Source organism: Petromyzon marinus, chromosome 18, assembly GCF_048934315.1.
Source record: "Petromyzon marinus isolate PM22_M1 ecotype Great Lakes invasive population chromosome 18, UKy_Petmar_22M1.pri1.0, whole genome shotgun sequence".
Taxonomy (NCBI): Eukaryota; Metazoa; Chordata; class Hyperoartia; order Petromyzontiformes; family Petromyzontidae; genus Petromyzon; species Petromyzon marinus.
Genome location: NC_133684.1, coordinates 4,521,108 through 4,534,084, shown reverse-complemented (window position 1 = coordinate 4,534,084; position 12,977 = coordinate 4,521,108). Strand labels below are relative to the sequence as shown.

The following is a 12,977-nucleotide window of genomic DNA, read 5'->3' as shown; positions in this document are numbered from 1 at the left end:
TTGTGTCACCTTTTCATTACTTACACTACTGTTGGTTTATGGAAATTAGTTTGTCCAATACTTCTATAATAGTACAATGAGGGAAAAAAGTATTTGATCTCCTGCTGATTTTGTACGTTTGCCCACTGACAAAGAAATGATCAGTCTATCATTTTAATGGTAGGTTTATTTGAACAGTGAGAGACAGAATAACAACAAAAAAATCCAGAAAAACGCATGTCAAAAATGTTATAAATTGATTTGCATTTTAATGAGGGAAATAAGTATTTGACCCCTCTGCAAAACATGACTTAGTACCTGGTGGCAAAACACTTGTTGGCAATCACAGAGGTCAGACGTTTCTTGTAGTTGGCCACCAGGTTTGCACACATGTCAGGAGGGATTTTGTCCCACTCCTCTTTGCAGATCTTCTCCAAGTCATTAAGGTTTCGAGGCTGACGTTTGGCAACTCGAACCTTCAGCTCCTTCCACAGATTTTCTATGGGATTAAGGTCTGGAGACTGGCTAGGTCACTCCAGGACCTTAATGTGCTTCTTCTTGAGCCACTCCTTTGTTGCCTGGGCCATGTGTTTTGGGTCATTGTCATGCTGGAATACCCATCCACGACCCATTTTCAATGCCCTGGCTGAGGGAAGGAGGTTCTCACCCAAGATTTGATGGTACATGGCCCCGTCCATCGTCCCTTTGATGCGCTGAAGTTGTCCTGTCCCCTTAGCAGAAAAACACCCCCAAAGCATAATGTTTCCACCTCCATGTTTGACGGTGGGGATGGTGTTCTTGGGGTCATAGGCAGCATTCCTCCTCCTCCAAACACGGCGAGTTGAGTTGATGCCAAAGAGCTCCATTTTGGTCTCATCTGACCACAACACTTTCACCCAGGTGTCCTCTGAATCATTCAGATGTTCATTGGCAAATTTCAGAAGGGCATGTATATGTGCTTTCTTGAGCAGGGGGACCTTGCGGGCGCTGCAGGATTTCAGTCCTTCACGGCGTAGTGTGTTACCAATTGTTTTCTTGGTGACTATGGTCCCAGCTGCCTTGAGATCATTGACAAGATCCTCCCGTGTAGTTCTGGGCCAATTCCTCGCCGTTCTCATGATCATTGCAACTCCACGAGGTGAGATCTTGCATGGAGCCCCAGGCTGAGGGAGATTGACAGTTCTTTAGTGTTTCTTCCATTTGCGAATAATCGCACCAACTGTTGTCACCTTCTCACCAAGCTGCTTGGCAATGGTCTTGTAGCCCATTCCAGCCTTGTGTAGGTCTACAATCTTGTCCCTGACATCCTTGGAGAGCTATTTGGTCTTGGCCATGGTGGAGAGTTTGCAATCTGATTGATTGCTTCTGTGGACAGGTGTCTTTTATGCAGGTAACAAGCTGAGATTCGGAGCATTCCCTTTAAGAGTCTGCTCCTAATCTCAGCTCGTTACCTGTATAAAAGACACCTTGGAGCCAGAAATCTTTCTGATTGAGAGGGGGTCAAATACTTATTTCCCTCATTAAAATGCAAATACATTTATAACATTTATGACATGCGTTTTTCTGGATTTTCTTGTTGTTATTCTGTCTCTCACTGTTCAAATAAACCTACCATTAAAATTATGGACTGATCATTTCTTTGTCAGTGGTCAAACGTACAAAATCAGCAGGGGATCAAATACTTTTTCCCTCACTGTAAATATATTAGCAATGTAGTAGAAATGTAGTGGAGTAGATAATGCGCATAGGAATTGGCCATATATAGTACATACAGGACAGACAAGGAGAACGGGTCACACGAGGTCGAACAGGTGGTCGAGTCGCGAGTGGCGTAAACAAACCCAAGTAATTAAGGGAGTCGTGGCACGAGGGCTGTGATTGGTCGAGAGGCTGTTAGCATTAATTGGTGGCGTCTGGATGTCTGAGGAAGGGGACAGGTGCGGGCTGGCGGGAAACGGCCAGCGAGCCACGTGGCAATTAATTAAGGCTAATGCGAGAGGGGATACAACGCGAGGTGGTTTGAACGAAGAGGGGTTGCTGTTGGAGAGTTGCTGTTGGAGAGTTGTTGCTGGAGAGTTGTTGCTGGGCAGTTGTTGGCGAGAGGTGAAGAGATACGAAGAGGACAGCTGGAAATGTTAGGGAAGAATAGATAGAGAGCCGGACCCCAAAGACAGTAAATAGCGATAGGGAGAGTCAGCGTTAGCGGAGATAGATAGAGTCACTGTGTGTGAATAGATGGAAGTCACTGCGTGTGAAGAGATAGCGGCGATACTGTGTGTGAGGAGATAGAAGACGAATCACTGTGTGTGGAAGAGATAGAAGACGGACCACTGTGTGTGGAAGGGAAGACACTGTGTGTGAAGAGATAGGCGAAGAAACACTGTGTGTGGAAGGGGAAGCACGGGCGATGCTGAAGTAAATCGGAGTGTCCGAGTTGGCGGAGCACGGAGAGAATTACTGTGTGTACGGAACGATGGAATAAAAGTGACGGCGGAAAAAGAGACGGTTGTCGTCCGAGTGAATTCACGGCACTACATAAATATAAGCATTGGACACACACTCACAGTTCCTCTTTCTCAAATGCAGTTACTGGACATCGGCGAAAAAGAGCTTCATAGCTCATCGAATTCCTCCAGTATAAATAAATATTCTGATTCTGAAGTTTGTTTTGGAGAGCGAGTGGCCTGACCTGGAGAGCAGGCAAAGGTTTTTAAAGGAGTGATTGACGAGTTATGATTGGTTGCTAGGGACATCTGTTGATGGAGAACTGAATTACAGTGTTTTAATAATAATGCTACTGCTATTGTCTTATTGAAAGGTAGCTGTTTTCATGATCGCCATACCCACGATTGATGCGCTGTAAGGTGTTCTAATGCTTGTACAGAATTCCACTTTAAACTCAAGAACAAAAAGCGGAACAAGGATTAGCCCCTGTGCAGACGGTCACTTTCCTGCGTGGACAGCTACATTGGTGGTTCTATGGAGAATAAAGCGCCTACCGAAGCTAGTCTCATCTTCACGATGTTTACGTAGATTATCGCAATTGTAAACAATTGCGATGCGACGCTGTTGGAACAAAAAACAAAAATGTCGTGTATATTATTGATGGGCAAGCGCTTAAAAGTCAATTTCGTCCGGAGTCGAATGTTCACGCGCCTCTTGTGGGTCAGCATGCTGTTCAGGGATTCAATCCCCACTCACACACCCCTTACAGTAGGGGGGAGGGCAGGAAAATATTTTCTGTAACTCAGCCCCGAACAACTCCAGCAGAAATGAAGCTGGCGGGGGGGGGGTGTGCAGTGTGATCCCCGAACCTTTCTGTAGATGAAGATGCGGATCTTCTTCCCCCCCAGGGTCTCGAGCTCCTGGCCGTTGTAGAGCTGGTACAGCGAGACCTGCCCCTTGATCACGTGGTTCTTGAGCAGCTCCGCGATGTCGTCGGACAGCTCGAAGATCGTGGTGTCTTGACGCGGTCAACACAAATAAAAACAAAGAACAAACCCGTCAGTTCACCCTCTCGGCAGGAACGGCGACCGTTGGAAAGGCGACGCTCGATCTCAACGTGAAATAAAGAGCCAAACCACAATGGCTGTGACATCAAATCTTGTCAACGAGATGCAGCGTGTGTGTGTGTGTGTCATTACCTCCGCAAAAATGAATTGTGTACATTTATATTTTATCATCAGTTGTGATGTTTACGAATTGCAATAGAGCAACATTAGATTTTATCTCAACAACAACAACAACGACGATGACGACCATGCCGAGTGCTTACGATCACTACTTTTATCCATGCTTCTCTGCATTGTCTGGTGAGTAGAGTGCTTAGGATAACCCGGCATGTGAATAACATTCTTAGCCATGGCCGAACATCCGTGGTGAGTGACATGGGAAGCAGTTCTGGGCCACCTCACCTCCACCAGCCCACGCTTATCATATACATTTCCACATGGTAAGCCACTTCGGTGAGCTATTATTTGTGGCCAGGTTGCTTCCGAAAAATAAGTTCATACCTCAGTGGGTTTTGCCTGGTAGGATGGGGATAGTTTCGTTTTACATTTGTATATTTTTGGGTGATTTGCTTGCTTTTCCTGTACTTTGCACTACTATTGTATTGTTTGTTGTTGTAACGTTCTTACCCCGTGCCCCTACTGGTCATCTGTGAAAAAGAGCTTTATAGCTCATTGGATTCTTCCAGTAGAAATAAATATTCAGATTCCGGTCATACAACCCCAATGACTCACACAGTATGGGAGGTCCTTCATCCAGCGTTGCATTTACAAAAGGGCTTCACATTATAATATGTATATTTATTTATTTGGATTTACAACAGTACACGTTTCATTATGGCCCCTCCAGATGGTGTTTATTATCTCTGCATCACTGTTATTCAGCATCGTGCAGTGGGCAGCAGCAAATTAAAAACGAGCAGCCAAAACGTAGCCCATGGAAACATCGAATAAATATACACGAGGGCCAATGTGTCTCCTCGATCTATGTATAATGTGAACAACACAGCTTTACAGGGTCATTGCATTGTCCAAGGTCAATCAGTTTAGTCTGAAGTCTTTTTGTTTCACATTTTCACCAAGATTCTGTAGACTACAGCATTGCAGATGGCTCTGCTTGAATTTGAGAGCAACCGTTCTTGTTATAGTTATTTGTATTTTACATTATTACAACCAATTATGTATTGCTTGATCTATTTTGTCCATATGCAAATGTTTAGTAATCGGTGATTATATCGCTCACTCAACTGGTTGTCAGATCAAGTTCTTAACCGTGTGCCGCTCAGTATTAATGGCGTATTTATCGAGTGTGTAAGCGGTGCAACTGCAACCAAGTCTCTTAGGGTATAGGGGCCTGGGTTCTGGGCTACAGAAGGGATGAAATCAATATGGGGCCCAATTCGATTCCTTGCACCAGGGCAATGTCAATCTCGCTCTGTCTATGATCACGAAATGTCCCTTTTAAATCGAGATCCAAAACTTATTTCTTTAGAACTGAATATTGTGTTTAGTTTGTTGTCCTTCCCCCCGCACCTCTGATCATCACGGTTGGCTACGTAAGGTGCGAAAGAAGTTCAACATACGATATAAATAATAATAGGTAAAGGCACAGCCTTTATAACAAATTCCTCATGCCACTGCTGTCCAAAGTGCCTCCATTACATGGATCTTTAGAGATCCCCTTTCGAGACTTGTATGGCCTACTTGACAATGCTGGCCAGACGTCTTGGAAGAGGTTGGAATACCCACACTTTACCCTGCCGAATGACTAACCGTGGTAAAACTGTGGTGTAACTGTGGTGTACTCATACTGCTGGGTGGACAGAGGTGGAGGGGGGGGAAGAATGAATAAACTTGTTGCACATGCCGTGCCAGGAGACGGAATCAAACTGGTGACATCTGTGTTGCAAGTTCACCTGTTCTAATCATTACAACACAGCAGCATCCCTTAAAGCGGTGATGTTGGTGATGAAAACAAAGTGTTGCACAGATAAAAAAAACTCAACACATTGGTCGCAAATACTGCGCGCGTCCTTAAAAGGAAACACATCATTGGCGACGTTTCAGGCAATGGCCCTTCCGCAAGGCACATCAAATAATAATGAGCACGTACGAGCCAATTTCCCGAAAAGGTCATCGATTATAGACGTTTCATCTTAGGGCAGTGCCGTCGATGAATGTGTTTTGAGATTTTCCTTTTGTTTTGCCTGTGCTGCTTGCCAATGCCTGCGCAGGCAGGAGGAGGAGGAGGAAGGGGGGCCAAACGCGGGCACGCGTACCGGAGAAGGCCTCGTTCTTCGGAGCGAGGAGTGTGTACGCCTCCCCCGGCTTCAGGGAGCCCTTGAGGCCAGCCTCGGCGAACATGTCGATGAAGCTCGTGACGCCGGCCGAATCGGCCAGCTCAAACACGGACTTGGCTGTGGGGATGGCGGCGGTAGAAGGTGGGGGTGGGGGGTGGCAAGGTGTGCCAAACCCACGCACATGTGCAGTGAGCAATATATATGTGTGAACAAAACTCAAAAAATAATTACAATTAATCTCGCGGTCGTAAAAAAAAACATATATATTTTGTTGCCTCTGAGCACGAGGGCAAAGTGCGAAAGTAATCGGACTACCGTAAGCAAAACATGCCGCGTGCATTTATTTTCTTACGGAGCACTTTTAGTGCGGCGTTGCAACGCGATATTAAGTAAGATGGATTTCGTCGCGAAACAGTGCTGTAGTCGATGATTTCACTTTGGCCGCCTTTGTTAAGCGTTTGAATGAACTTATTTTACCTAACAACTGTTAACAATTGTATTAACATGCACATTGTCAGAGGCTTGATTGATTATTATTGATGGGTTTTTTTTCAGTGGGCTAACTTACTGAAATGTAAGTGAGCTTGGTCCAAACACATGCATGTACTGTATATATGTTGGACTTATTTTGCACCGTACCTAGCCAACCGTGCTAATAGGAGGTGCGGGGGAAGGACAACCAACTACAGACAAAAAGCAGTTCTAAAGAAATGAGTTTTCAATCGAGATTTAAAAGTGCATAGCTCCAGTGGCTTCCGAATTTCAAAAAAAAATTGCTTCAAATTACGAAAAGGGGATGATGATGACCGATGGATAAGACCGGTGTTGTTGTTGGTAGCCAAAGGACGGAACGTCCGTATAAGCCACGGACTTGTATAAAAGCCGGACCTCTGAACGGTCCAGGCAGTCGTCATCCACCCGAAGATCAAGAGCCCCTTGAAGAGAAGAACCCACGGGCAGAGTCGAACCCCTGGCAAGGTTCGGCTCCAGCTTATAGACCAGTGAAGACCAAGCTTCACTCAAGAAGGGTTAGAGTAGCCAGTGAGAGGCGTATCGGGTGTAAGGGGCCTTTGCCCCTTTGTGTTCGGGATTATTTGTTAATAACAAAAATCCGTGTTGCCTCAGAGCGACTCTCCTCTAGTTATTGACCCATTACACATGTATATTGCACTTATTTCTCACCGTACGTAGCCAGCCACCGCCCGGGGGGAGAGGGGGGGGGGTAAGAACAACAAAACTTAACGCCCCCCCCCCCAAAAAAAAACTTCTGAAGCAACGAGTCACCCGATTTGACGGACGAGCGCTCGAAGCGGGGGGGTGGGGGGGGGCGTGGGGGGGGAGGGGAGGATTTAATTTCCCCGAACCTGAGTTGGGCACGAGAACATCGTCAATGAGGTGCACCACGCCGTTGCGCGCGAGCACGTCCTTCTTCGTGACGATGGCCTTGCCGTTGAGCGTCAGCTTGTCGCCGTCGCAGCCGACCGTCAGCGGCGTCCCCTCCAGAGTCTCGAGGTTCGAGTTGCTCAGCACGGCCTCGGAGCACTGCAGGCTGTCCACCATGTGGTTGTTGAGCAGGGCTGCGCGCGTGGATGCGGGGTGTCGGGGGTGGGGGGGGCGGTCGGACGCGTGAACGCGTTATTCGAGAGGCGCGATTGAGCAGAGCGCTGCACTGATCGTTGCGTTTGGCTCGCTGTCCATCGATTCGCACGGTTTGGCTGTGCGCGGTGCCCAGAGAAGCTCACATTGCTCGAGGATTTAGGAGACACTGTGTGTCCGAAGAACAGCGCACACGGCAGGCACGGCTGTTCACGAACGGAGAATGAACGAGTCGGCCCTTTTGCGAATGCGGCGAAGTGCGATCTGCTCATCGCACAGCCGCCAATCCTTGAACTTTTTTCGCACCGTACATAGCCAACCGTGCTAATTGGAGGTGTGGGGAGGGGGGGGGGGGACAAACTAAACACAAAATATTTTGTTCTAAAGAAATCAGTTTTAGATCTCGATTTAAAAGTGCATCACTCAAGTGGCTTCCCGACAATGCACACTTACACACAGGAGGTTACCGTTCGGATTGTATTTAACTCCTCATGCCACGTTGATTGGATTATTCGTCGCAACTTAATGTCAAGCGCTCTTCAAATGTCATCCAGAAGTGAGACTTAATAATTAACGATAATAATTCTTTGCACATTTGGTATTCGCGTCCTTGTCATCGCGAACGGCCATCACGAATGCGTTGTTGTCACAGGCGGGTTTCGTCTACAGCTAGGGGGGGCATTGTTGCTGTGTGGTTGTTAGCCGGTTAAGTGATCTGCTGGTCATTTTTAAAATCTGGCAAATTTGGACAGTGACTGCTCTCTCTGATTTTCGAATAATGTCACGGGAACTTTTGACGTCCGCCGCGACACAGACGGCGCGCGTTTATCGTTGCCATCCTGAACAGGTGATCGCTAACAACGCTTGTACCGACGATATCTGAGACTAAATGGCGGTACTTGGCATTTTAACAATGGCATCCATCACCTTCGGAGTGGAGCAATGGGACCCTGGCCATGAGTTCGATTCCCAGCCACGGCTAACATTGTTGGCCAGCGATATCTGAACCTGTCCTGGTCACCTTAGTTGGAGTTTGACTTCTTTATTGGGGGGGGGGGGGGGGCTTGACTTCCCGTGCCCCCCCCCCGCAAACTCCGCCCATGCTGGCCACCCTCTTCACCAGCCTGCACTGACCAGCGTGGTGAAGTATGGTCAAAAAACCATCACGGCCAAAACGGTGTGGAGAGGTTTTCACCCAGAAGTGCATTGACAAGGGCCTGCAAACTAAACCCTTTAAAGTAATATTAATTAGGAAAGCGTAGATGGCGGCGACTTTTTTTATTTAAACAAGATTCCTCTATCTTCTTTGGTTCTTTCGGTAAAGTCACGTAGAATGAGAATAAAATAATACATTGATAAAATAAAATAACACAATGATATTCTCACGACGTTTCGGCCACAACACAAGTGGCCTTCATCAGGTGAAGGGACGAGACTGTCTGGTAGGACATCGCTGGAGTGATTCCTCTACCTTTCAGTGCAATGGGATCGGACAAGATCCTCTGCAGAACTTCAGTGGGGAGCTTCTCGAAGGCCTCGTTGGTCGGAGCGAAGAAAGTGACGGCGCCGTCCTTCTCCAGGTCGTCCAGGAGGCCAGCCTCTGCCACTGCAGCCTGGAGAACGCACAGCGGGTGTGTGTGTGCGGGGGAGTGTGTGTGTGTGTGCGGGGGAGTGCGTGTGTGTGTGCGGGAGTGTGTGTGTGTGTGCGGGGGAGTGTGTGTGTGTGCGGGGGAGTGTGTGTGTGTGCGGGGGAGTGTGTGTGTGTGTGCGGGAGTGTGTGTGTGTGTGTGTGCGGGTGTGTGTGTGTGTGTGTGCGGGGGAGTGTGTGTGTGTGTGCGGGGGAGTGTGTGTGTGTGTGTGTGGTGTGTGCGGGAGTGTGTGTGTGTGTGCGGGTGTGTGTGTGTGTGCGCGGGGGAGTGTGTGTGTGTGTGCGGGGGAGTGTGTGTGTGTGTGTGTGTGCGGGAGTGTGTGTGTGCGGGAGTGTGTGTGTGTGCGGGGGAGTGTGTGTGTGTGCGGGGGAGTGTGTGTGTGTGTGTGTGCGGGAGTGTGTGTGTGTGTGCGGGTGTGTGTGTGTGTGTGTGCGGGGGAGTGTGTGTGTGTGTGCGGGGGAGTGTGTGTGTGTGTGTGTGGTGTGTGCGGGAGTGTGTGTGTGCGGGTGTGTGTGTGTGTGCGCGGGGGAGTGTGTGTGTGTGTGTGCGGGGGAGTGTGTGTGTGTGTGTGCGGGAGTGTGTGTGTGTGTGTGTGCGGGAGTGTGTGTGTGCGGGTGTGTGTGTGTGTGTGCGGGAGTGTGTGTGTGTGTGTGTGTGCGGGGGAGTGTGTGTGTGTGTGTGCGGGAGTGTGTGTGTGTGCGGGGGAGTGTGTGTGTGTGTGCGGGAGTGTGTGTGTGTGCGGGGGAGTGTGTGTGTGCAGGGGAGTGTGGGAGAGACGGCCACTCGAGAACCGAACGCGCCGTTGATAAACTTGCACCGCGGTGCCACGTCGCGCATCCGATATGCTGGGGACTAAGGTATATCGGCGGATACACGGAGAGGTCAGATATGCAAGATCTGTCGTGAATAGAAATTACACATATTTGACGGGTCGGATATGCGCCGTATGTATGTTGAACTTCTTTCACAACGTACGAGCCAACCGTGCCAACTGGAGGTTCGAAATTGAATTAGTGAAGGTGTTACTGCGCCTGTGTAGATCTAAACGTAGTGCCGGTGGTCTCGTGGTTACATCGCTGTGCTCGGCAAAGGTTTGTCACTTCGACATTTTTGGTGGTCGAGAATAATGACGGAGTGGCAGCCAAAGGAGGGAACTCGCCCACGAGAACGACAAACATCGGGCATGGAGCGATGAAAGCGTCGCGAAACTTTGAGAGATGGCGACGGCTTGTCGAGCCCTTCGTTCAGCAGTGGACAGATCACGGCTTATTATTATTCTTTTTTTTGCTAAAGTGTTTTTGGGACCGTTTTAAAATCTATACGTGCATTTTTTCTGTGTATTGCTATTAATTTAGGGTTTAAAGAATAATTACAAAACGTGCTGTTAACATCTACATGCATTGATGCAGTCCCATAGTGGCAATGGTGATGTGCACCCTTCCTGACTTTAATGTACAAGCGGCCATGGCGTGAAACATATTTTTGTAAATATTTTACTATATTGACTATTCTTCTTTGTGCTTCACCATCCCACACTGGCCAGGCATGGTAAGGTATGGTCAAGCAACCCCTCGTGACCAAAAGACTTGGGGAGGCCTTGTTACGGCAGTGCATTGATATGCAGCTTATTATGTATTATTATATTATTACGTTGCATTACGTATTTGAGATTACCGCAGAGGAGGTGGTAAGTGCTCGTACGTGCGTGCGCGCGTCTTAGTGGGTGCTTGTGCGCGTGCGTTCGCGTGTCACTTGAGCAATGTTGGCACAACAACAGACGGGGCTTTAGAAGTAAAATAACTTCCAAGCCGATGGTGACCTTCAGATAACCCGATTAGTTACCGGAAAGCAAGATGTTCTTAAGGCATGCCGTTTTTTGACATTTAAATATTTTTTTTCTCATGCAACAGCTCTCATTAGTACGCGTTCAGATAAACTGTTTACTCATGATTAAAACATGGTTCAGGAGTTAATTTTTTTTTCAATGTACAGTCATTAATAAATCCGTTGCTGAATCAACGCATCAGAAGGTCATGTTAGTCGCGGGCATGGGTCAGTGTGGGTTGATAAAGGGAGGCCCAAAACTGCTTCAGATGTCACTCAGATTTGAGTTCAGGTCATCGGGTTCATAGCGCAGCGCCCTCGCCAGCTTGCCACTGCTCCGCCCTGATGAGACTATTTACTTATCAGATTTAAAAAAAGCGGAGAAGCGTAGACAAAGACTGTTGATAAAATGATTTTGAACGGTTGAAGTTGACCCAAGATTCGTTTGAAAGACATTCCAAACAATAACCACTGGATCTAGCCACGGCTGGGAATTGAACTCAGGTAGTTCGTTTCAGAGCACAGTGTGTGCTTACCAATGGACGACTTCTCGACCCCTGGTATGGGTAGATTGTAATAGATTTGCATCACCATGGCTTACAATACACGTGAGTGGGGAAGTTCTTAGTATCGTATCATTGGGAGAGGTATACACGGTTTAGTGTGGGATCTATGAGAGGCTACATCTGTACACAACTTTAAATGCTTTCTAATCGCTGGCCCATGTCAGTTTGCCCTGTGAGGCAGACCTTGGGTGCCACACGCAGGGGATTGGCAGCAGAACGCAGCATATTTTTTTTGTCGTGGAACTTTGCTTCTTGTAAACTCGCTGCCACATGAAGCACAGGCTTGAGGCCACGTAAGTTTTATCACTGGCATAAAAACGATAAACAATTGCTTTGTTGCTTCAGGAAAGCCCAACTGCGTCTGAAGGGTAGTTTTCAGGTGAGTTCTACTTTAGGGTGCCGGAAAAAATTCTGTGTTTTTTAATTTTTCCTTTTATACCCCTGAATGAGGTGAAACGATCAGACTCTGCAATTGTATATAGTCTCGGCTGTTATACAGCGCCTGGCTGTATCGAGAAGTATAGCTGCCACACCTTTTCCATAAGCATGCAACCCATAATGCAACGCATTTAATATTCAGTTTCCACATCTTCAAACATTGCTTAATTTTTGTCTTCTGCGGACCGTGTCCATTGCTGCACCATTCATGGGCACGCTGAGCTATTGCAAGATTTTCAAATAAGTATTTTCTTCAATTTTGCTGCAAGATGAATCTATTTTGAACCCTGACAGAGTAGTGGATCACGCTGTGGTATAGAACAGGACGCAGAAGGAGCTAATGACATTATTTTCATCCACACTATGGGCACCCCTTCCCGCATGCTCTATTGCGAAGGAATGTTCATAATACAGCTGTCAAGCTGATGCGTATAAGCTCTCAAAGCGAGAATGTTTCCAAATTTAATAAAAACCCATATTTATTGCATTGTGGACCAGGGTCCCAGGGTCTCAGCGGTGGCGGTACCAGTGCACGTGATCCCCCGAGTCACCCGTGACATGTATTCGAGTGTTTCATTCTAGAACTCCAAACGCTTCAACCCCGTGACCACCAGCCGGATCCTGGTGTCCCTTACCCGCAGCGTGGCCAGGTTATCGTCCGACTCGAGGATCTGGCGCAGGTTTGTGGAGGGCGGCGCGATGACCCTGTCGATCACGTGCACCACGCCGTTTGTGGCCAGGTTGTTGGGCTTGAGCAGGCGGGCACAGTTCACCGTGATGATCTGCAGCGCGGGTCAAGTCAAGTGAATTCTTATTTTTTTTTTGGTTCGCATACCGTGCCACCTCTCTGGCACGGACGCGCCACTGGAAAGGCGCCGTCGTCGCATTACAACACTCAAACGCAACATCGACATTAGAAAGCTTCTAAACAATGATAACGAAAATATATATTTACGAACTACCTACAGTTGTTTAAAATATAAAAAGTAAAAGCAAGTTGCGGTTGTGAGACAGCGCGGGCGTTCTCGTTGGATTTAAGGCAACGGGGTCTGGTGGTGTCTTGAATCAGCGTGCGTTAAATAACAACTCCCAATTGTTAAATATAATATTGGTCGT

General features: G+C 47.7%; 1 protein-coding gene across 1 annotated transcript in view; it reads right to left on the bottom strand.

Annotated features, from left to right (window-relative positions):
- Positions 1–12,977, bottom strand: part of LOC116943591 (transforming growth factor-beta-induced protein ig-h3-like) — a 53,654-nt gene that overhangs the window by 24,453 nt on the left and 16,224 nt on the right. Inside the window, exons 6-10 of the mRNA XM_032956559.2 lie at positions 12,497–12,643; positions 8,856–8,997; positions 7,153–7,365; positions 5,768–5,905; positions 3,294–3,442 (exon numbers count right to left, since the gene is read on the bottom strand). Of these exons, the coding sequence (XP_032812450.2) occupies positions 3,294–3,442; positions 5,768–5,905; positions 7,153–7,365; positions 8,856–8,997; positions 12,497–12,643 (789 nt within the window). The remainder of the gene's footprint in view (positions 1–3,293; positions 3,443–5,767; positions 5,906–7,152; positions 7,366–8,855; positions 8,998–12,496; positions 12,644–12,977) is intronic.